This window comes from Narcine bancroftii, chromosome 4 (assembly GCF_036971445.1).
Source record: "Narcine bancroftii isolate sNarBan1 chromosome 4, sNarBan1.hap1, whole genome shotgun sequence".
In the NCBI taxonomy this organism is placed as follows: Eukaryota; Metazoa; Chordata; class Chondrichthyes; order Torpediniformes; family Narcinidae; genus Narcine; species Narcine bancroftii.
The window spans coordinates 26,844,977-26,870,612 of record NC_091472.1 but is presented as its reverse complement, the minus strand read 5'-3'; the positions used below and the strand labels follow the sequence as shown (position 1 = coordinate 26,870,612).

At 43.2% G+C, this 25,636-nt stretch overlaps 1 protein-coding gene and 1 long non-coding RNA gene across 5 annotated transcripts in view; one reads left to right on the top strand and one right to left on the bottom strand.

Moving 5' to 3' along the window:
* Positions 1–8,375: 8,375 nt before the first annotated feature.
* Positions 8,376–9,218, bottom strand: LOC138759794 (uncharacterized). The gene is made up of 2 exons (XR_011355090.1): positions 9,140–9,218; positions 8,376–8,611 (listed from the first exon to the last, which is right to left on the bottom strand). It is a non-coding gene; the product is annotated as an uncharacterized lncRNA (long non-coding RNA).
* A 151-nt stretch (positions 9,219–9,369) lies between these two features.
* The window catches only part of heatr1 (HEAT repeat containing 1), a 112,816-nt gene continuing 96,549 nt past the window's right edge, over positions 9,370–25,636 (top strand). For 3 of the 4 annotated variants that reach the window (XM_069930991.1, XM_069930989.1, XM_069930988.1), the window contains exons 1-2: positions 9,370–9,444; positions 14,983–15,134. In XM_069930991.1, the coding sequence (XP_069787092.1) occupies positions 14,993–15,134 (142 nt within the window). In that variant the 5' untranslated portion in view covers positions 9,370–9,444; positions 14,983–14,992. Of the gene's footprint in view, positions 9,445–14,982; positions 15,135–25,636 lie in introns of those variants that run through there. The other variant, XM_069930992.1, reaches the window with a different exon arrangement.

Sequence of the window (25,636 nt, the reverse complement as noted above, 5' to 3'; positions counted from 1 at the left end):
TATACTTCTCCGGTAAACTGAATTTTTGCAATACTTTGAACAAATAATTCCATTCTACTCTGTCGAAGGCCTTCTCTGCGTCTAAAGGTGCTTTATTTCTTTCTTTCTACTGCATGAATTAAGTTAATAAATTTACATAAATTTACAAATATTGTCTGTTGTGCGTCTTTTTTTGATAAATCCAGTTTGGTCTAAATTTACCATTTTCGGTACCTGCTCTGCTAATCTGTTTGCTAATAGTTTAGCTATTATCTTATAATCTGTGTTTAGTAAAGATATTGGCCTATATGACGCTGGTGAGAGTGGATCTTTCCCTTGTTTTAGTATTACTGTAATTATTGCTGTTTTACATGAATCTGGTAAGCTTTGTGTTTCATCAATCTGGTTGATTACATCCAGGAGGGGTGGAATTAATAAGTCTTTACATGTTTTGTAGAATTCTATTGGAAATCCATCCTCTCCTGGTGTCTTATTATTTGGTAATTTTTTTTATTATCTCTTGTATTTCTACTGTTCCAAATGGTTCTGTTAATTTATTTTGTTCCTCTATTTGTAGTTTTGGTAGTTCAATTTTAGTCAAAAATTCATCTATTTTCCCTTCTTTCCCTTCATTTTAAGTTCGGTATAATTGTTCATAGAATTCTCTAAAGTTTTCCTTAATTTCTTTTGGATTATATGTAATTTGTTTGTCTTTTTTTCTTGATGCCAATACCATTTTCTTAGCTTGTTCTGTCTTAAGCTGCCATGCTAGGATTTTGTGTGTTTTTTCACCCAGTTCATAATATTTCTGTTTTGTCTTCATTATATTCTTCTCTACCTTATATGTTTGTAGTGTTTCATATTTTATTTTTTTATCCGCCAATTCTCTTCTTTTAGTTGTATCTTCCTTCATTGCTAATTTTTTTTCTATATTTACTATTTCCCTTTCCAACTGCTCTGTTTCCTGGTTATAGTCCTTCTTCATCTTGGTTACATAACTTATTATTTGCCCTCTAATGAATGCTTTCATTGCATCCCATAGTATAAACTTATCTTCCACTGATTCCGTATTTATTTCAAAATACATTTTTAATTGTTTTTCAATAAATTCTCTAAAATCCTGTCTTTTAAGTAGCATGGGGTTTAATCTCCATCTATACATTCTTGGAGGGATGTCCTCTAGCTTTACTGTCAGTATTAAGGGTGAATGGTCCGATAGCATTCTCGCTTTATATTCTGTTTTTCTTACTCTATCCTGCATACTAGCTGATAACAAAAATAGGTCTATTCTTGAGTATGTCTTATGTCTAGCCGAGTAATATGAATATTCCTTTTCTTTTGGGTTTTGTTTCCTCCATATATCCAAAAGTTGCATTTCTTGCATTGATTTAATTATAAATTTGGTTACTTTGTTCTTTCTGTTAATTTTTTTCCCAGTTTTATCCATATTTGAATCCAAATTCAGGTTGAAATCCCCTCCTATTTACCACTAACACTAATAGGAAGGATAAACTGTATTAAAATGAACATTTTTCCAAGGATATTATACTTATTTCAGGCATTGCCAATACAACTGACAGAAAAATTCTTCAAAGAGTTAAAGAAAATAATAAGGAAATTTTTATGGAGAGGGGGGAAACCGAGGATAGCACTAGATAAATTAACAGAATGGTATAAACAAGGAGGCTTACAATTGCCAAACTTTAAAAATTATTATAGAGCCGCACAATTAAGATACCTATCAGATTTTTATCAAACAAGGGAAAAACCAGACTGGATGAGATTAGAATTAGATAAAATAGGGGAAAAGATACCTGAACACATATTATATAAATGGGATGAAAAATTGTACAACATAGAACTTCTCCAGTATTACATCATCTCCTCAATTTGGAAGAAGATTCATGTAGAAAGAAATAAAACAAATTATCAATTACCAAAACTAATATTGACGCAAAATAAGTTACTCCCTTTTACAATAGATAACCTTTCCTTTAGAGAATGGGGAAAAAAAGGGATTAAAAGAATAGAAAATTGTTTTTCAGGAAGTAGATTCTTATCCTTTGAACAAATGAGAGATAAGTACAATATAACTGGAGATTTTTTTTTTCTTTGGCTTGGCTTCGCGGACGAAGATTTATGGAGGGGGTAAAAAGTCCACGTCAGCTGCAGGCTCGTTTGTGGCTGACAAGTCCGATGCGGGACAGGCAGACACGGTTGCAGCGGTTGCAGGGGAAAATTGGTTGGTTGGGGTTGGGTGTTGGGTTTTTCCTCCTTTGCCTTTTGTCAGTGAGGTGGACTCTGCGGTCTTCTTCAAAGGAGGTTGCTGCCCGCCAAACTGTGAGGCGCAAAGATGCACGGTTTGAGGCGTTATCAGCCCACTGGCGGTGGTCAATGTGGCAGGCACCAAGAGATTTCTTTAGGCAGTACTTGTACCTTTTCTTTGGTGCACCTCTGTCACGGTGGCCAGTGGAGAGCTCGCCATATAACACGATCTTGGCAAGGCGATGGTCCTCCATTCTGGAGACGTGACCCACCCAGCGCAGCTGGATCTTCAGCAGCGTGGACTCGATGCTGTCGACCTCTGCCATCTCGAGTACTTCGACGTTAGGGATGAAAGCGCTCCAATGGATGTTGAGGATGGAGCGGAGACAACGCTGGTGGAAGCGTTCTAGGAGCCGTAGGTGGTGCCGGTAGAGGACCCATGATTCGGAGCTGAACAGGAGTGTGGGTATGACATCGGCTCTGTATACGCTTATCTTTGTGAGGTTTTTCAGTTGGTTGTTTTTCCAGACTCTTTTGTGTAGTCTTCCAAAGGCGCCATTTGCCTTGGCGAGTCTGTTGTCTATCTCATTGTCGATCCTTGCATCTGATGAAATGGTGCAGCCGAGATAGGTAAACTGGTTGACCGTTTTGAGTTTTGTGTGCCCGATGGAGATGTGGGGGGGCTGGTAGTCATGGTGGGGAGCTGGCTGATGGAGGACCTCAGTTTTCTTCAGGCTGACTTCCAGGCCAAACATTTTGGCAGTTTCCGCAAAGCAGGACGTCAAGCGCTGAAGAGCTGGCTCTGAATGGGCAACTAAAGCGGCATCGTATGCAAAGAGTAGTTCACGGACAAGTTTCTCTTGTGTCTTGGTGTGAGCTTGCAGGCGCCTCAGATTGAAGAGACTGCCATCCGTGCGGTACCGGATGTAAACAGCGTCTTCATTGTTGGGGTCTTTCATGGCTTGGTTCAGCATCATGCTGAAGAAGATAGAAAAGAGGGTTGGTGCGAGAACACAGCCTTGCTTCACGCCATTGTTAATGGAGAAGGGTTCAGAGAGCTCATTGCTGTATCTGACCCGACCTTGTTGGTTTTCGTGCAGTTGGATAATCATGTTGAGGAACTTTGGGGGACATCCGATGCGCTCTAGTATTTGCCAAAGCCCTTTCCTGCTCACGGTGTCGAAGGCTTTGGTGAGGTCAACAAAGGTGATGTAGAGTCCTTTGTTTTGTTCTCTGCACTTTTCTTGGAGCTGTCTGAGGGCAAAGACCATGTCAGTAGTTCCTCTGTTTGCGCGAAAGCCGCACTGTGATTCTGGGAGAATATTCTCGGCGACACTAGGTATTATTCTATTTAGTAGTTATTTAGGATTCTACTAAATAACTGGAGATACAGCGCTGGCATATTACCAATTGAGATCCTACCTGAAGGATAAATTAGGAAGCAGTTTGAGTTTGCCAGAGGGAAGTAACCTTGAATATGTGATTACAGATACAATGTTAATCAAAAGATTTATAACAAATATGTATATTAAACTGCAAGAAAAGGAGAATGAGGAAATAAATGGTAAAACTAAACAAAAATGGGAACAAGATTTAAATATAAAGATAAAAAAGGAAACATGGGAGAAATTATGTTCTGGAACGATGAGATATACAATAAATACGAGGCTACGTATGATACAATATAACTGGTTACACAGACTATACATTACACCTCAAAAGTTAAATAAATGGGACCCAACAGTATCTGATAGATGTTTTCGATGTAAAAAAGAAATGGGAACAACAATTCATGCAATCTGGACATGTGAGAAAGTAGAAAAATTTTGGGAAGATCTCAATCAGATATTAAATAAAATAACAGAAAACAATATACCAAAGAATCCAGAGATCTTTCTCCTAAGTAACATAAAAAACAAAGAATTTGGAATTGATTTGGAGGATGCACAAAAAAGATTTGTTAAGATAGCTCTAGCCGTAGCAAAAAAATGTATTATGTCAACCTGGAAATTGGAAGATAATCTGAAAATACAACAATGGTATATAGAAATGAATAAATGTATTCCATTAGAAAAAATAACATATAGTTTAAGAAATAATATTGAAATATTCGAACAAATATGGGAGCCTTACATTAAATACAATAGCGAAAACCTACCGGGGACAATCATTACCTAAGTTGATGGAAGGAGAAGGAAAGAAAAGAATGGACTCAGTAGAATTTCTGGTGTATTTTTGTTGAATGACAACATTGTCTGACTGGTTTAATATAACCTAGATTGTATACCTTAAATGGATGGGAGGGGGGGGGTGGGGGGGTGGCTTGGGAGGAGGGAGGGTGGGGGAAGAAAATGTCACTGTATATGTGTGAAAAGGAAAAAGTGTGTATCATGGCTAATGTGATTTATGGTGTGAAAAATAAAAAATTTAAAAAAAAGAAAGATATGTGAATCCTTCTAAGAGAGTCATTGAGCAAATTTAAAGACTCCAGTTATTGAAACAAGTTTTTTTGCATGTAAATGTGAACACACAAGTTATTAAAATGTTAACAATGTTGATAATAATGAAAATGTTAGTTCCTGGTGTTAAAGTTAAAACTGCAGTTATGCAAATAAAACATGTTAGTTAAAAGTAAGCTACTTTTGTTTTAAGAAAGGGAGATGTAATGATAATGATCATGGTTTCAATGCAACTAGCAATGCCTTACTCTTTGATTAGACTTGGCTGCCACCAGGGGGCTGTCACACAGTATATCTGTAATGGAGGCTTGCAGCCTCAAGGCATGCCTCATGTGCTGTTAATATCAACTTTAAAGTAAAGAACCTTTTCCTTCATCCATGCATTGTCTAAGAACTCACACATACGAATTCAAGAAGAAACAACCAGGGCCAAGTTGGAGACCCATAACAGGAGCACTATCCTGTAAACCTCCAGGGCCAGAATGGAAACCTGTGCAGGAGGTCACTGAGGTGGCAGTCTCCAGGGACTCAAGCTTCCGATCTTTTGTGGATGTCAGATATGTGTAGAATTGGCGGTTGAATGCGTGGATCTGGCGGAGGATGAGGTGTAGAAAAAGTCCATGGCAGATCGCGGTAAGTAAGGTATGGAGCTGTGGTAGAGAGAGAGTGAGGCTCCGCTGGTACCTGCACATCGAGCTGTAGGATATGGGAGGGGAAGCGAAGAGAGGACACAATGAACCACAGGTACCTGAGATTCCAGTGTGGGCCAGCCTAGAAGGCTTAGAACCGGAGCTGGAATCCACGTGGCACCTGATTATGGTGGAGGCAAGTAGCTGTGGAAGCGAATCTGGGTGAGAACTTGGTCATTGAGCTCGAGAGCAGCTGGAAAAGTAGATGGGGAGCAGTGAGAGGGTCTGTCGCAGAACTCTCTTTGAAGAGAGTTCTTCAGGGTAGGCATCCCTTTAAGATATTACAGTTAATCCAACCAGAACTGTGCAAAATGCTCCAAAGATGGTCTCATCAATGTCTTGTCCAGCTCAAATATTGTCCCAACTCAGTGCCCTGACCAACAAAGCTAAATGATTTCTTCACTACCTTGCCACTTTCAAGGATCACGTTACCTGTACCTTTACATCTCTCAAAAGTCTCCTGGGCCTTACTTTTTACTATGTGTCCTATTGTAGTTTTATTTCCTAAAATACATCAACTCATTGAAGTTTTGATCCAAACATTGACCACAGAGCTGAATTCCTAATCCAAAATGACTTCAAAACTGCATTTGACTGTGCATAAAGGAAGCCTAATAAAACTGAAATCAACAGGTTAATAGGAATGTTAATAGGAGCTATACCTTGCACAAAGGAATATGGTGGTAGTTGTTAAGGGATAAAATGTCTACTTTGGACCTCATTGCAGTAGTTCTTCAGGGCAGGAACTCAGGCCTAACCGTGCTTTACTATTTAATCAATGGGCTTTCTTCCATCATAAGTCCTGAAGCAGGGGTGTTCAATGGTGATTGCATAATGTTCCATTCTATTCATAAATCCTTAGCCAATGAAGCAGCTTGCATGCAGTTTTGCTTAGTGTAGACAATGTTCTGGCATGGATGAAAGGAGCCAAGTAAAAGCCGGACTTCAAAAATGCCAGGCACTGTTGGAATTATCATTGTCCATTTCCCCACCAGCAACATCCCGAGAGTCATTATTTACCAGTAGTTCTATGGCAAATATCAGGAAACAAAGGATGCAGAGGTCCCAAACTTTCTCAAAACAATTTCTGAAGTGATTTCACATTGTGTACTCCTCTTGGAGCCAGCCATTTTCCAGCAGTTATAGAGAATAAATCAGAATTAGGTTAGCAGTGCATATACAGTGACCCCTATTCAGTTCAATGAAGGGATATGGCAATGAAGAATCTAGAGCAGCATGGTTCATGTAGCGGTTAGTGCAATGTTATTACAGCACCAGCGACCCAGGTTCGAATCCACCACTGTAAGGACTGTACCTTTGTCCCATGACTGCATGGGGTTCATTGAAGTGCTCCCGTTTCATCCCACTCTTCTGGGGTCATGGTTAATTTGGGCACTTGGGTGCCATGGGGTCATGGGCCAATTACTGTGGGTTTTTTTAAACAAATAAAAGATTAATAGCAAGGTTCAGGTCCAGTTCACATATATCAGGTCAATTTCACACTTATTGTCACATATACCAAAATGCACTGTTAAAGTTAATTTCATTCAACGTAATTGTTTATGTGTTTTTTTAAATTGTGCGATTAATCTTAAGTATATTTTGTTATATATTCAATTTGTTTTGTCGTTTTTGACTGTCAATTATTCATGGGAAGTAGCTGTCAGCATATTTCTGAGTGGGATTCTTTTCTCCAGACCCCATCACACTCTGCCATCTGGTGGCCAAGCTGCTTCAAAGAAAAGAAAGAACACTACAACACGTCCGACCCATATATTCCTTTAAAAGAAAGTACTAAACCCACCCTACCCCATAACTCTCAAAGTTGCCCACTTGCAGAATCCTACCATGGTGGAAATCCCCCAGCACCCTCGAGCCCGACCAGCAGATTTTCCATACTATCATACAGTACAAATTTTATTCACTTTTGCTTTAAATGTATGCAGTGGAATAATTAATTTCCCCATGTTTGAAGTGCAGGTAAAAGAAGCATGGGAAACAGACCAGGAGGTTTCAAAGGAAACAAAATTGGGCTGGTTTAAAGTGAGTGCAGGAATCGGAGTCCTGGGTAGTGAATGCAGAGCTCACCAAACATCACTGAGGGAATAATGGCACCTTTTAAAATGCATCAATTTGTGCAGCTGCCAGAGTTTGATCGCATCAGAGGTTTTGGATTTGCAGCTTGTGTTCCTGATGGATTGAACAGGACTTTTGTGGGGCTGCAGAGGATACTGCAGCACTGCAGGTGAATCCACAGCCACTTGGTGTCTCTGAAGGGACACTCTTCTGCTTCTCTTTCTCCTCTTGTTAGGGGCATTGGGCAATCCTCATGCTGACCCTTTTTATGCCTTATGGCAGACAAAAGTTGAAGTATATCATGTATTTTACATTTTTAATGTATTATTGCATGACAATAAAAGTAACCTTTGAACTAGTTAATGAAGTAATGAGATTTCAGATGATGTGCCAAATGTTAAAACCACCCAGAATTTTCAAAAGCCGTATTGCGTATCCCCCACCTTTTTATTTAGTTATGTTTTTCCACATTCCACTTCAAGAGTTCATGCCCGAAAAGTTTACTGCTTTTTCTTCTTATGGATGCTGTGAATCTTTACAAGTGACCTATCGTGGATACACATCTCCTCACTTGTCAGTAAGGCAGAACAATGATTGCACTTCCCAAGAAGTCTGAAGCGGGCAAGGCTACCAGCCACCATCATGCCAACTTTCTGCAAGAGCTTTATCAAGAGAATCCTGGCCAGCTGCATCTCAGTGTGGTACAGTTGCTGCAGAGAAATGGATCGGATGTCAATCCACAGGACAAGAGCAGAAGAGAGGATCATTGGAGTCTCCCTCTTTCAGCTGCTCCCGTTGGAAAGAGATACAGGAGGATCAGAGCCAGCACCACCAGGCTGAGGAACAGCTTCTTCCCACGGGCAGTGAGAATGCTGAATGACCACAAGAACCATCCGTGACTCTCATATTCACAAAACAATATTTATTTATTTGTATATAAGAAAACTTGTCCTGTATACATATTGTTGGTCTGTTTGAGTGCTATGTCTGGTTGTGTGTTTTGCACTGAGGACTGGAGATTTCATTGGGAAATCAGAAGACAATGAACTTGACCTGACCTGCTAAGTTTGTCCAGCACTTTTGTGTGTTGCACCAGACCCCTGCATCTTCAGATTTTCTTGCTGAACTTCTTTAAAGCGTGTCCTTATGAGAAGTTGAACACCATGCATGCAGTGGAATTCACAATGAGCTTTTAGAGGAATATTGGAATTCCCCTTCCCCTCCCCCACCTTTACCCTGTTCCCCGCTCCCCCTTCCCCACCTTTACCCTGTTCCCTGCTCCCCCCCTTCCCCGCTCCCCCCCTCCCCCCTCCCCCCCTTCCCCCTTCCCCTCCCCCCTTCCCCTCCCCCCTTCCCCCTTCCCCCCTTCCCCGCTCCCTCTCCCCCTTCCCCCTCCACTTTTACCCTGTCCCTTCCCTTCCTCCCTCCCTTCCCCTCTCCCCTCCACCTTTACCCTTCCCCTCTCCCCCCTTCCCCACCTTCCCCTTCCTTCCTTCCTCCCTCCCCTCCCCTCCCCTCCCCTCCCCTCCCCTCCCCTCCCCTCCCCTCCCCTCCCCTCCCCTCCCCTCCCCTCCCCTCCCCTCCCCTCCCCTCCCCTCCCCTCCCCTCCCCTCTCCCCCTTCCAAACGGCTTTTGATTCCCATCAACACGACCCCCTGGACAAATCTTCACCAGCTGTGTTCGGCTTATTCCTGATGAAGGCTCCAGGCCCGGATCGTTGGTTTCCTTTCCCTCCCTGTTGACGCTGCGAGACCGGCTGAGTTTCTCCAACCCCCCCCCCCCCCCCCCCCCCCAAAACAGGGACTCCGCGGGTGCGGAGAAGGGGAAGGCTCAGGGTGCGCTGCATTCCTCCCGGCCGCAGGGGGGCGCTGCCACCGGCAGTTGGTTGCAGTTCCGGTTCCGGTTCGACTGAGTTGCCATGTGGATCGTGGGGAGAGAAGCGCAAGGAGCAGCTTGACTGAAGTTGAAGGAAAGGGGTGAGTTGAACATGCCCCTTTGAGGGGGGCTTCTGGTCGTTCGGGTCGGCTTGTGTCGAGGGTGTTTGGGACCCTGTTCCAGCACCGGAGAGGGCGAGTTGTGATCGGGGTGCGATGACTTGGGGCAATGTCGTGTCACCACCAGCCCCAGCCCCAGCCGGGACCGGAATCTCATCCCATTTAATTAGTGAAGCTCATGTAATAATAAGACGTGGTGTGTATATTCGGACACGTGTGGAGTCTTTTTAATTTACGTGATTGAGGGGAGAATTTAGAGTCTGACTCTACGTTCTCAGACAGGATATTAATTGTGTAAATTAATTATTATTTCTGGAAGAACGTTTCTGTTACTCGGCATCTTGGGGATCATCTGTCTCCTGCCAGCAATCTTTGGACGGAGTGCAACTTTAAATATTGCCCACTGTGTTGTTTTCCCTGGCATGTTGGTGGCATATTTGACTCCAAACTGTTGGAATCATGGAGCAGGTGGGTCCCTCAGCTCAGCTCGCCCACGCCCATCGAGTTGCCTACTGTCCTCGATTCGGGTTCTGGAGTGGAGGAAGGGAGGTCTCCGACTTTTCGTCAGCCAATTCCCTTTATTTGATACACAGGGAGGTCCATCACCTTCGTGGAGCATCGAGGACCGTAGAAATGCACAGGTTTAAATTCTTCAATGCTATCTGGCATTACCCAGTCTCAAACCAGTCACCTCGTAGGCAGCAAACATTATCTCATCAGCTTTCAGCTATGCAATGTCCATCTACACGTTGCACCATATGGTGGACCGATCCCCCTCCTCTCATCTATTTTTACAGTTTTCGTTTCCTTAATGCTTATAAATCACATGATTCTAGAGCAAAGTGGGACTGTTGTTAACACGCCACATTCAATCCAGAGCCTCTAGGACTAGTGGAATTTCCCCTTGGCTGTTATTGCCAGGCAGCATGCATCTTGGAGCCCCTTGTTGTCCTTGGGTCTCAGCAAAAGCATGAACCAAGTTGTATTAATGCATTAATATTTTGGTTAATTAATGTGTTAATGTTTGATGTATTGATCAACAGTCTCCGGTCACTGCTCAAAGCTGATGGAACTTGTGACAGTCAGATATAGACCATTTTATCTACCATGGGAATTCACGGTCCTCATAGATGCAGTGTACATTCCCCCCCCCCCCCCCACCCCACCCTCAGCACTAACGCTAAGGAGGCAATCTAGGAACTGTATGAGGCTATAAACAAACTGCAGACTGCAGGTATCACTGGGGATTCAACCAGGCAAACCTCAAATCAAGGCTACCTGAATTCCATCTGTATATGGATTTTGATAAGAGATGGGCGAACACGTTGGACTTTGTGTTTATGAACATTTCCGACAATACCAGGCAGAGCCCCGACTCCTCCTCAGATACTCAAACCACATCTCTGTAATACTGATCCAAGCATAAAGACTGCTCGTCAGATGCTCCAGGCCAGTTTGAAAGCAGGTTAAAACCTAGCCAGTGGGTCCATTCATGCACTTCAAGACTGCTTTGAGCGCACTGACTGGAACATGTTCAAAGAAGCAGCAACCAGAGATGGCAGTCTAGAGGAGTATACGGCATCAGTGAGCAGCTACATCAGTAAGTGTTCAGATGACATCACTGTGCCCAAGACCATCATAACTCGCTCCAATCAGAAGCCATGGATGACAGCGGAGGTGTGCGTGCTGCTCAGAAACCAAGAAACGTCCTTCAGAGAGGACGACAAGGTAGCCCTAGCTATTGCAAGAGCCATGCTGTCTAAGACCATCAGGGAAGCAAAGTGTGCATATATCCAGTGCATTCACAGTCATCTCCTGGACAGCAAGGACATACAACACGTGGAAGGGCATTCAAGACATCACTAACCACAAGACTACATCATGTGCCTGTGAGGGTGATGCCTCCATCCCAGATGCACTGAACAACTTCTACATGCACTTTGAAGCGAAAAACGATGTTGCAAAAACAAGACTGCTTCTCCTCCAAATCACCAGGTGTTGAGTCTTGCAGTTGCCAATCTTAAGAAAGAGCTAAACAAGGTCAACCCATAGAAAGCTGCTGGACTGGATAACATTTCCTGCAGAGTGCTATGGGGATGTGCAGCTTAGCTAACGGATGTTCTCACTGACATCTTCAGCATCTCCTTAAGAAGCGCCGTGGTCCCAAAATGCTTCAAGCCACAACCATTGTCCCCGTGCCAAAGAAGTCATCTGTGTTCTGCATCAATGACTATCGCCTTCACATCCATTGTCATGAAGCGCTTCAAGAGGCTCGTCATGGGGCACATCAAGATCCTGCTGCCCCCATCACTAGACCCTCTGAAGTTTGCATACAGACCCAAGCACTCTACGGATGATGCCTTCTCCACTTCCCTCCATCTAGCCCTTGCCCACCTGGAAAACAAGGACTTGAATGTTCGAATGCTGTTTATTGATTTCAACACAATCATACCTCAGTACCTGATAAGGAAGTTGAACCTGCTGGGTCTGAACACTTCCCCCTATGATTCGATTCTTGACATCCTGTCAGGGAGACCTCAGGCAGTCCAGATCGGTAACAGCATTTCCATGTCTATCACACTGAGCACAGAAAGCCCCCCAGGGCTGTGTGCTGAATCCATTGCTGTCACTCTGTTGACCTACAATTGTGCAGCTAAACACAGCTTGAACTACATCATCAAGTTTGCTGACAACACAACAATGATGGGCCTGATCAGTAAGATTGACAAGTCGGTGTACAGAGATGAAATGCAGTCGCTAACAGACTGGTGCACAGCCAACAACCTGTATCTGAATGTTAAAAAGACAAAAGAGATGGTTGTCGACTTCTAAATGGCCTGAGGGGACTACATTCTGCTGACCATTGATGGCTCGACCATTGAGTTAGTCAAGAGTATCAAGTTCCTTGGAGTGCACAGCGGAAAATCTCATATGGTCCTTTAACACAAGCTCCATAGCCAAGAAAGCCCAGCAGTGCGTCTACTTGCTGTGAAGGCTGAGGAAAGTTCATCTACCACCCTCCATCCTCACTACATTCTACAGAGGATGTATCAAGAACATCCTGTGCAACTACATCACTGCTTGGTTTGGTAGCTGCTCCTAGGATAGTGAAGTCAGTGGAAAAGATCATTGGGGGCTCTCTTCCTGCCATGAAGGGCATTCACAACACTCGATGCAGGTGAAAGGCAATAAACATTGTGAAGGACTCCACACATGTCTCAAGTAAACTGTTCTCCATCTGCCATCTGGTAAGAGGTACTGCAACACTCAGGCCCTCACGTCCAGATTGGGTAACAGCTTTTTCCGCCATCAGATTTTTGAATTCCCAGAGCATTTGGTGATAGGGTACCGTGGACTGTATAAGTCTTAATATTTAATGTGTTTAACTTCTATGTAAATATGCTCTGTGGTCCTGGAGAAATGCTATCTCATCCCTACCATACGAGCATGGTATGAACAATAAGTAAAGGTGACTTGACTTGAACATCAATCTAAAATAGAAAGACCCTTCTGCACTATTTATATCAGTCATATTTGGCTACATTTGGTCCATATTTCAAAATCATTCCTACTTGTGTACCTGTCTAAATGACTTCTGAATTTTGTTATTGTACCCCCTCTACAACTCTACAACTTTCTCTGGCAACTCATTTCACCTGCATCACCCTCTTTTTAAAAAAAAAAGAAAGTCACCCCTCAACCTTTTTTAAATTTTTCAAATTATGCCTTTGATCAGCCCCACCCAAGTGAAAAGGCTATTATTATTAACCTTATCCATGCACTTCATAATTTTACATACCTCTATAAAGTCAGCTTTCAGCCTCCTGTGCTCCAGAGAAATGAATCCTAGTCTGTCCATTTTCCTTATAACTCAAGCCTCTGGTCCGGGTAATATCCTTGTGAATTATTTTTGAACCCTCTTCAGGTTAATGACATCCTTTCTGTGGCAGACAACCAGGACTGCACATAATGCTCCAGATGTAACCTTGTACAATTGTAATATGCTATCCCAATTCTAATACTCGGTGCCCTAACAATCATGCCAAATGAAACTTTCACCATCCACTCTGTCTCCATTTTTCAGGGAACTATATTCCTGTACCCCTTGGTTCTACCGCGGTTGCCCATTCTACCGCGCTGTTGTTTTTTTCTATCATTATCTCCAGGGTCCTACCATTTATTGTGAATGTCCTGTTGAGAGGCCCAAAATGTCGACAATTTGTTGTGCTTCATGGTTGCTGCAGTTTTCCAGAATCAGCAAACTTGTTTCCTTACTGAACATGTCCTGCCTTGGCTTGACATACAAAAATGCAATGTCTTGTACCTGCCCAAATTAAACTCCATTTGCCATTCCTTGGCCCACTTAAATCAAGTTTATCACGATCCAATTGCTGCCTTAGGGAACTTTCACTTGCTGTTGCACAAAAATTTTTTAATTCATCCACAAACTGACCATACTGACTCAATTCTTATCCAAATTGGACTCATTCAAATTTTGGGAGAAACTTGAAATATATTTGTTTGAGCTTGTTGTTTCAGAGCAAGGATGATATTTTTAGTGAAATTAAAATTTAAAATGTTCAAAATCTGAAACGAAAATCGTGTGATCGTGAAGTAAGTTGGCATTTGTGACATCGCAGATGTGCATGTATCAGGTGCACTTGTTGTTACACTTGTTACAATTGACTTCGACTAGAGTAGCCTCTGTGGAGAATTAAAATTCGAGTTATTAAATAAATCTGGAATTACAGCCGCTGGAAAAGTTCAGCAGGACTGGCAACAGTGGAAAGAGAAATAGGATCTTCAACCTAATGTGTTCACTTTGTCAGAAATGGGAAGGGAGAAAGAAAGATAGTTTAAAGCAGAAAGAATGGAGAAATGATGAATAGGACATCAGCATTTCCTACAGCTCTGCATTTCATATCTTTGAAATTCCTTTGCTTGTGTGATCTCACTGGCTTCCATTAATTTGTAAACCCGATAACTGAGCATCATGGTTACCTTAACCTCACTGTATTATAGATATTTTTTTGTTCTGCCCATCCTTGTTTGTATTTTCTTTCACAATTTTGATAAAGGAAATCAAACTGGAACCATGAACTAAATAAAACAGGTTTTTTTTTATTTTTCTATTTTCACAGATGACTTGCAATGTGTTTTCAGCATTTTCTGTTTTTAGTTCAGATTTTCAACATTTGTCATTTTTAATTACTGAAATTAAACCTACTCAATTGGTATTTTTTAAAAATTACCAGGTTCATAATATCCTTCAGGAAACTAGTTATTTTCTTTACCTAATCTGGCTAATATGTTACTCTAGATCGTTGACTCTCGACTGCCTCTCCCTGCATTATTTCTCTGCCTCTATAATGCTTTGGTACACTCTGAAGACAACACAGCTGGTTCTATAAAATTCATATCCTTAGATGGAAGAGGTTATTTTTGGAATATGTTTTGTTAAAAATCAAATTACCATGCTGAGAACATGACCATAAATGCTTTTTATTTCCTTTGTTGTAGGAACATCAAGATGACCTCTTTAGCCTATCAGCTGAAGCGTTTGGCGCTTCCCCAAACGGATTCAAGTCTTTTCTCTCGCAAAGAAATAGCATCATTATTGTTTGATTGCAAGGAGGCAGCTGCTATTGACAGGGATACTTTCTTTGCCATAGGTAAGTGCTGAATACATCTACATTACCATTCTTTGGCAAATTTGACATGGAAATCAAGATTATTTGAAAGTCAGGAAATGTAATATTACACAAAATTTCCTTTAATCTGCCATAAAGTAGACAAGGAGTCGCCATTATTATTGCATGGTGCGCCTTTCAGTAAGAGAGACAAAAGCAAAGGAGAATAATACCTTCAGAGTCACTGACTGTCCATGGATTCGTCTCCAACACTCCCTCAGCTTTTGCAGCCCCACAGACCCCTGTTCTATCCATTGGATCCCAAGCTGCAGGTCCAAACCTAAATGATTAGGATGTCTTCAGCGCCTGGTGCCCTTCTTACACACACCCTCTCAAATTCCAGTTCACATGCAGTTCCCATGAGCCATTCATCAGCAGACTGTAGCCTTTGTGAGTCGTTCGAATGCATCGCCAACAGCTTGCAGCCTTGGGTGGGTCCTTCAGCTCCTGAGCACCTCGCTGGCTCTGCTGCCGAGGTCACTGTCCTATCCTGTATTTCTCCTTCTCAACAGGGGGTTTTTCCCAGTTTCTTGTGCCCTGAGTCAGCCAACTGCTCCCCTCATGGCCACTGCCAAGCACAGCCTCTTGACACAAGCCCAGGGGACCCCAAAACCCAGCAGCAATAGAAATTCAGCAAATCAAAACTTGCTATTAATTATCTTAAACATGAAAACAAAATCAAACTTTAACTTAATACTATTAACCTTACTTAACCCCCTTCTAATTCTAAGTGCATGTGTGTGTGAGTTCAGAAAAGTTCTTTGATTCACAGTCCAATCTCACTTCTCACTCCTCCAAGTTCACTGGTGTCAGGCAATTCTTATACTGTGCACAGAATTGAACATTTATGAATCTTCACCAGGCTCTGGTGCTTAAAGTTAAAGGGTTACCATTCAGGAAGTTTCTTGTTGGTTTCAGAGAGATATTTGTTGCTCATTGGACATACACACAAACTGATTTCCTCAGATCAGTCACTTCAGTGTCTTGCCAAAGAAACTTGCCCCATCAGGGTTTTCCAGGTCCACCACAGAGTTCCTTTTCTGTTTCCCTTATTTCAAATGAAACATTATACAGCCAGTCATCTCCTCTTGTATAGACCACAAGGGCTTTGACCAGGCTGAACTAAGAACTCACAACCCGTCTTCAAAATGGGGGTTTTCCACAAGCTTGCCAGCTTGTCCTGTTCCAGTCCCAGCTGCTGCTGCTGAACTATAGAATTGAATTCTCGTTTTCTCTCTCGCTCAGAAAACCACATGACCCTCTTAGAACAGCACTTTGCACTCAGACAGACTGTGGCACTGGACCTAATCTTCTGAGTTCGTTCATCTGTTGCTTTCCAAAACAATTCATTACTCCACAGTATGTCCAATTAACACCTACTTGTGAAGTCCTTATAGAAGTTCGTCAAAGTTTTTGCAAAGGCACTCGGAGCCTGGACTGTCTGGCTTGAGCAGACCTCTGGCATTTTAAATGAGATCTGTTTTGAAATGTTTGTATGTGACCTACACTAAAAAACCTGCCACAGTTTATCTATATATAACATAATCTGTCACACTATTAACCTAACTTAACCCCCTCCTTATTCTAAGCAAACGTGCATGTAATGTTTATATGTTCAGGAAAGTTCTTTGTTTCACAGTCCAATCATTCACTTCTCTTAAGTTCACTGATATCAGGCAATTTTTATACTGTGCACAGAATTTAACATTTATGAATCTTCACCAGGCTCTTGTGCTTAAAGTTAAAGGGTTGCCACTCAGGAAGTTTCTTGAGGTCACCACAGAATTCCTCTTATTTCCCTGATTTCAGGAGAAACGCTGTAGCCAGTCATTTCCTCCTGTAAGGACCACAAGGATTTTCAACAGACTGAACTCAGAACTTACAGCCCGTCTTTAAAATGGGATCTTGCAACATGCATGCCAGCTTCCCATTTTGCAGCCTCAACTGCCACAGTAGAACTAACTTTTTTCTCTCCGAGAAGAATCCTGTTTGTTTTTTCCTCTCTCTGCTTGTAAAAACTATAAACCTCTCCCAAGCCTCCAAATCCAATCTTTGAAAGATCTTATCAGTACTTCTGAGCCTGGACTTTATTGCCCATACACAATAGATCAGCATTCTTCATTGCTTCTGCAAATCCAATCGGAGCCTCAACATCTTGCTTCAGCAAAGCTCTTGCATTTTAAAGTGACCTACACTAAACCTCCACAATCTATCTCTTTTAAAGTCATATTTATCCATGAACATACGAATATAACCTGTAACACTCTGCCATCTTGGGCACAGATATCATGATGGCAGGATTTTAAATAAAAACTGTGTTGGCTCCTTTAACAGGCCGATTAAAGCCTGTATGGAGCCCTATTCTGCCTGGGTCTGCACAGTGGCAGCACTGCTGTTATACTGGTCCGGAAGATGTTACCACTGTTGTCAAGGGTTGCCAAACTTGGCACAAATTAGAGGTGACATTGCCAATTTATAACAGCATTACAAAAACATTTATAGCCCTTCTGTGTAATGATATATGGAGTTTATTTTATGCCCATTTTACTTTTCCTATCAAATCAAATGTTAGCTTTAGCTTTCTTAAATATGTATACATTTTTCTGCAATATCTGCCAATTAGTTACTTTTAAATTTTTCTCTAACTTCTTCTGAGCTTTGTCCCATTTGAAATCATACTTGTGCTTGGCTGTAGATATGCTGATTACCTGATAACGTCTATGAGCATTATTCACTGGAGTACCCACAAATTTATGGCTGCCACCAAAAGCTATGAATTTACTCTGTGAAGTCCTCAAGATGAATTCTTAGAAGGTATTAATTTTTAGTGACCATCCAAAATTTCGTGGATGAAAAAACTTCACAGTGGAGAAATTAACACTGATGATACAATTTGCTAAAGCCCCATTTTTTTGGTGTAAAATTTTAATGTTACATGTGGAAATGTTGCATTGTCATCTTTTGAGGAGAAGTTAGGCTGAGGCTGTCTTCTCTTTGGTGAAAATGTTCTTTATTTAAGTACATTGAGGTTGTCCATGATCCCAGCTTGGACTTGAGGAGCTAAGTAGCTGTCTTCTTTGCTGCATTATTGGATTTATGTCCAAATGTATAATTATGCATACATTTATGATCCTACTGGAACATATAGTAATTATTCTTCCAATAATAAAAAAAATTCTAAGAATGGGCCACCCAAATTTCATAAATTGAAACTTTCTATCTTGAATGCTTTATCTGATTTTCTCTAAATTTAAATAGGACATTACATCATGTATCTACTGCATATGGAGTAGGGATTGAATCTCTTTTCCAGTTCAATAAAATAGGTCGCCTGACGATCAATGTCGTAAAAGCTCAGTCTTTTTCCTGAGATGCCAAAGGTTTATCTGAGTCACGAGAGAGAAAAAAACCGCTATTAACAGGCAGAGTTCCAAATTAATCTTGAAAATTGTTGATAGAGTTTGAAAAATCTCTTTCCAGAATCTCTCCAAATTTGGGCAAAACGTATGAATCAGGAAGCTTCAAAAATGTTACATTTCTCATCTTGGACTAAACAAAATGCCTAAGTTGTGAATATCTGAAAAAATTCCTATTGTAAAGATTAAATTTTGGCTGATAATTGTTCGAAAGTGGCAAAATTATTTCGAATGAAAAGATCCTTGAAACTTTTAATACCTTTTCTATGCCAATCCTTGAAGCCTGCATCCAACAAAGACATTTGAAAAAGATGGTTGTCTATAACTGGACAAGCCAGTGAAAAAACCATTAATTTCAAAGAATTTCCTTAACTGAACCCAAATTCTCAATCTATTTTTCATCAACAGATTATTTGTTGATTTGGTAAACGGCAATTCCATTTCTACCCAGCAGGGGGCGATTCACTGATTTATCCAAATGTAATAATTAAAAGTAAATTACGTATATTAATCACACAATGTATAATCCAAAATGGATAATCCTCCATTTAGTTTAATCTTTGAAGATGGCTTTAAGTGAGCTGAAAGAAAATTTGGGGATTAAAAATTGGTAATGTTTGAAAATGATTCAAGAAAATTTAGGTAAAATATTCATTTTAATTTCTATCGAATTAATACTTGTAATAGATCAGGGAGACCAACCTGATAAGGATTGTTTAATCTTATTGAATAATACCTAAAAATTCTCTTTTAGTAAGTTTTTAATTTTCCGATGATTCTTTGCCTGTTTTCCAGGAGTCACCAGTGATTCCACATTATTATTGATTTTTTTTAAATTACTTTTTAAAAATATTTTATTCATTTTAAAATATTTTACATATTTTACAAAATAATACATTTTAATTGTATTATGCAAGTTTGAAAATGGTATAAAATAAAAATTACATGGTATATGAAAAAAGAAACCCACCCCCCCTACCTAACCCCTCCACCCCCTCTCACCTTCCTCCCCTCCCCCTATCAAACCCTTATGAAAGTAAAAAGAAATGGAGAAAAGAATTGGAAAGAATGTAGTGTCTGCCACAGCAGCACTACCAAATAAATGCACACTACTCACAGCTGTCAGTAGAATTACTTTAATCACGCAATCCACCCTCTATAATGTCACTTCTGGTTTAGAAGCCCGAAACTGGAAGTGACGTCACGGTGCGTCCATGAAACATCCCCACATCGCGTGTTTCTTCCCCCAGATTTCGGAGGGCCCATACCATCTTCTCGGGTCTGGGGAAGCGCTGGATGGCGTCAATCTTCTGCGGAAGGAGCTTCGCCCCCCTCAGGTGTTAGATGATGTCCCAGGAAATCAATGGCGTTGAGGCTGGATTGACACTCAGCAGGGTTCGCCATGAGGCCATATTCCTCCAAACACCAAAACAGATGTGACAAATGGAGTTTGTGCGACTGAACATGTGAGCTGGCAATGAGAATATCGTCGAGGTAGATAAACACAAAGTCCAGGTCTTTGCCAACAACATCCATCAGCTATTGAAAAGTTTTGTCTATGTTCTTGAGGCCAAATGGCATGAGCAGAAACTCAAATGGGCCAATGGTGTGATTATAGCCACTTTTGGAATGTCTGCTGGGTGTACTGGAATCTGGTGATATCATTTCACCAGATCCACCTTGGAAAAGACCTGGCAGCCATGAAAGCGAGCAGCAAAGTCCTGTATGTGTGAGACAGGGTATCTGCCTGAAACAGTAACATTCAAGTGGCGATAATCACCACATGGATGCCAACCACCCAATTGCTTCGGGACCATATGCAAAGGGCGATGCCCAAGGGCTATTTGAGCTTTGAATAATTCCCATTTCTTCCATAATCTTTAAAATCCATTTTAGCCTGAAGATATTTGTCAGGTGGGAGTCTCCTTGCCCTGGCATGAACAGGCAGCCCCGTGGGCTGTCGAGGTGCCACGAAAACTGGTGGCAAAAAGTGACGGGAACTCAGCCAATTGTACAGTGTATTCATTCGAGTCTAGAGCATGCACTCCAATAGAGGCAAAGGAATGATTCCAGAACACCAGGGGATATATCTGAAATGTGGTGGGATGGACTAGTTGACCACATTTCACATCCACCAACAGCTCATGTGCTCTGAGGAAGTCTACTCCAAGGATCTCACAGTTCTAACAGAAAGTCGCACCTTCCACACGGATGGTAATCTGGCGTGTGCTGCAAGTACTGATGGACTTCCATTGGCCGCCTGCAATGGGGTCTCTTTGGGCCTGTAAATTTTCTCATAGAACGATGGCGGCACCAGGCTTAGCTCTGTACCTGTGTCAATCAGAAATTCTCTCAGTTACGGCAATCGCACAAGTACAGAAGGCCAGTTCAAGTGCCAGCCGCTGAGGCCACTAACGACGGATGACCATGTCGTTTCCTGTCAGGTCTTCTGGCCTGTTGGCTGGGTAAGTACATGGAGGCACACACATTTCTTCCTCAGCGGCGGTGATAGAAACACCAGTTTCTTCTTTTTATCAGGACGGTCAGTTCTCTTTGGTTGTGCTGCTGTTGCCACAGGAGGTGCACACGGTTTTGGAGGTACACAGGATACTAGAACAGCACCTGACGAATATATTGGCTGCATGCACCACGCTCTGCTGGGGCATGCCGTACAGCCTATCAGCCTTCTGGGTGTCTGCGTATGGTCACTGAAGTCCATTCCAGCAATGGCAGAGGAGACGTACCAGGAGTTTAGACAGAAACAGTGTCTCAAATAGGAAACAATCAGTGTGGCCATTAGTGAATGCAATCATTTCCATCATAAGGTCCGAGGGGCTCCTGTCACCCTATCCCTTCATATTCAGGACCTGAATACCACACTTGTGCTTGCTAAGCTCCAGTGTGTCCAGCAAAAATCGATGGAACCGTGTATATTTCTGGTCTGCTGATAAGTTGTCAAAATACTGGCTCACCTTTGCAGCTGCAGTGGAATCCAGGGCACTAACCACATGCCAAAATTTGGTATCAGAGACAATGCCTCTCAGGTTAAATTGAGCTTCAGCTTGCTGAAGCCAAGCCCTTGGCTGGTGAGCCTAAAAGGGTGGGAGATGAACCGCCACAGCATTAAAAGCAGCTGAAGTTGATGCAGCATCCTGCATGGCTACCAAGCTGTTGAAAAGGTTCCAATGTCGTTGGAAGCTGTCGGGGTCACCAATATAGCCTCTGCCACAGCAGCACTACCAAATAAATGCACACTACTCTCAACTGTCATTAGAATTACTTTAATCACACGATCCACCCTCCTTTGCGTCACTTCCGGATCGGAAGCCTGAAACCGGAAGTAACATCATGGCATGTCCACGAACCATCCCGATAGTGCGTGTTTCTGCCCCAGAGGGCTCGTGCCATCTTCTCGGGTGAGTACACCATGGCAATTTGGCCCATCCCGGGCCTTGACTGCTCGGCTCACTACAAGAGAATAAAAAGAAATGAAATGGAGAATACCAAGATTGGAGGTTACCAAGAAGTGGGGCCTTCAGAGAGCTTTAAATGTACATACCCACATTTTGTAAATAGGGTCACCATATTTTCCAAAACAGATAAAATTTATTTCACAGACTATAGGTAATCTTCTCTAACAGTATACAATTACGAAGTTCTGTATGCTACCTTTCTGCACCTAAATCTATATCTGTCTTCCATGATATTGCTATACATTTCCTAGAAAATGCTGAAGCAATATGCACAAATTCAATGTGATACTTATTTAATTTTAATTTTGGTCTTGTAGCCTTAATACTACCCAATAAAAATAACATCTGATCCTGTGGGAATTTGACCTCATAATTCTTTCCAAAAAATTACCCACCTCAGCCAAAAATTTCTAACGTGAGGGCATTGCCAAGTAGAATGCAAGAAAGTTCCAATCTCACATCTACACCTAAAACATAAATCTGAAATAGCTGAGTTTAATCTATTTAATTTTTGTCGAGTCAAGTATAATTAATGTATAAAATTATATTGGACTAACCTATATCTTACATTTACAATTTTAGTCATACATTCAAACATAATTCCATCCATTATTTCTCATTTATTTGTGTATTCAAATCTACTTCCGATCTTAATCTTGATTTATGCATCCCAATTTTAGGGTCTTTCCTTTGAAGTAAATTATACATTACAGAAATAAATATATTTGAATTTCTAGTCCCCATCTAGAAATTAGTGAATCTTTGGAATTCTCAAAAGGGCTTTGGAAGCTCATTTACTGAGTAAAGTAAAACCCTTGCTATCTGGCACCTATGGGGATTAGTAGATGCTATATAAGTGAATTTGCTGGTTGCTTGAGATAGCATATTGCATGGATTGGCGAACTGACCAGTTTTGGGGGCGGGGGGAGGCACAATTTTCAAAATTTTGTATTTTTTACCTATTTATTTCTGGTTTTTTTTATTTGAAGCTGCCAGTACTTGAAGCTGCCAGTGGCTTGAATTCCAGATAGAAAACATAGAAGATAGGAGCAGGAGTAGGTCATTCAAGCCTGCTCTGCCATTCAACGAGATCATGGCTGATCTTAAAGTTCAGTACCCCGTCCCCGCCTTCTCTCCGTAACCTTTAATACCCTTGTACTGAAGAAATAGATCTAATTCCCTCTTAAATATATTTAATAAACCTGCCTCTACTGCCCTGTGTGGCAATGAATTCCACAGATTCACCACCCTCTGGGTAAAGAAATTCCTCCTCATCTCGGTCCTAAATGGTTTGCCTATTATCCTCAAACCATGGCCCCGGGTTCTAGATTTTCCCATCATTGGAAACATCCCATCTGCATCCATTCTGTCCAGTCCTGCCAGAATTTTATACATCTCTATGAGATCCCCTCTCAATCTTCTAAACTCCAGCGAGTACAGTCCCAATTTGTGCAATCTTTCCTCATAAGTAATTCCTGCTATTCCAGGTATCAGCCTGGTGAATCGCCTCTGCACTCCCTCCATTGCAAGAACATCCTTCCTTAGATAAGGTGACCAAAACTGCACACAATACTCCAGGTGTGGTCTCACCAAGGCCCTGTACAGCTGCAGTAAGGTATCCTTGTTCCTATACTCAAACCCTCTTGATATGAAGGCCAACATACCATTTGCCTTCTTAACCGCCTGCTGTACCTGTATGCTCATCTTCAGAGACTGATGTACAAGTACCCCTCGGTCTCTCTGCACTTACCCATCTCTTAATCTATTGCCATTCAAATAATAATCTGCCCTCCGGTTTGTATTACCAAAGTGGATAACCTCACATTTATCCACATTGTAGTGCATTTGCCATGTATCTGCCCAGTCCTTCAATTTATCCAAATCACACTGGAGCTTCCTGACCCCCTCTTCCGTGCACGCAACCCCTCTTCCGTGCACGCAACCCCTCTTCCGTGCACGCAACCCCTCTTCCGTGCACGCAACCCCTCTTCCGTGCACGCAACCCCTCTTCCGTGCACGCAACCCCTCTTCCGTGCACGCAACCCCTCTTCCGTGCACGCAACCCCTCTTCCGTGCACGCAACCCCTCTTCCGTGCACGCAACCCCTCTTCCGTGCACGCAACCCCTCTTCCGTGCACGCAACCCCTCTTCCGTGCACGCAACCCCTCTTCCGTGCACGCAACCCCTCTTCCGTGCACGCAACCCCTCTTCCGTGCACGCAACCCCTCTTCCGTGCACGCAACCCCTCTTCCGTGCACGCAACCCCTCTTCCGTGCACGCAACCCCTCTTCCGTGCACGCAACCCCTCTTCCGTGCACGCAACCCCTCTTCCGTGCACGCAACCCCTCTTCCGTGCACGCAACCCCTCTTCCGTGCACGCAACCCCTCTTCCGTGCACGCAACCCCTCTTCCGTGCACGCAACCCCTCTTCCGTGCACGCAACCCCTCTTCCGTGCACGCAACCCCTCTTCCGTGCACGCAACCCCTCTTCCGTGCACGCAACCCCTCTTCCGTGCACGCAACCCCTCTTCCGTGCACGCAACCCCTCTTCCGTGCACGCAACCCCTCTTCCGTGCACGCAACCCCTCTTCCGTGCACGCAACCCCTCTTCCGTGCACGCAACCCCTCTTCCGTGCACGCAACCCCTCTTCCGTGCACGCAACCCCTCTTCCGTGCACGCAACCCCTCTTCCGTGCACGCAACCCCTCTTCCGTGCACGCAACCCCTCTTCCGTGCACGCAACCCCTCTTCCGTGCACGCAACCCCTCTTCCGTGCACGCAACCCCTCTTCCGTGCACGCAACCCCTCTTCCGTGCACGCAACCCCTCTTCCGTGCACGCAACCCCTCTTCCGTGCACGCAACCCCTCTTCCGTGCACGCAACCCCTCTTCCGTGCACGCAACCCCTCTTCCGTGCACGCAACCCCTCTTCCGTGCACGCAACCCCTCTTCCGTGCACGCAACCCCTCTTCCGTGCACGCAACCCCTCTTCCGTGCACGCAACCCCTCTTCCGTGCACGCAACCCCTCTTCCGTGCACGCAACCCCTCTTCCGTGCACGCAACCCCTCTTCCGTGCACGCAACCCCTCTTCCGTGCACGCAACCCCTCTTCCGTGCACGCAACCCCTCTTCCGTGCACGCAACCCCTCTTCCGTGCACGCAACCCCTCTTCCGTGCACGCAACCCCTCTTCCGTGCACGCAACCCCTCTTCCGTGCACGCAACCCCTCTTCCGTGCACGCAACCCCTCTTCCGTGCACGCAACCCCTCTTCCGTGCACGCAACCCCTCTTCCGTGCACGCAACCCCTCTTCCGTGCACGCAACCCCTCTTCCGTGCACGCAACCCCTCTTCCGTGCACGCAACCCCTCTTCCGTGCACGCAACCCCTCTTCCGTGCACGCAACCCCTCTTCCGTGCACGCAACCCCTCTTCCGTGCACGCAACCCCTCTTCCGTGCACGCAACCCCTCTTCCGTGCACGCAACCCCTCTTCCGTGCACGCAACCCCTCTTCCGTGCACGCAACCCCTCTTCCGTGCACGCAACCCCTCTTCCGTGCACGCAACCCCTCTTCCGTGCACGCAACCCCTCTTCCGTG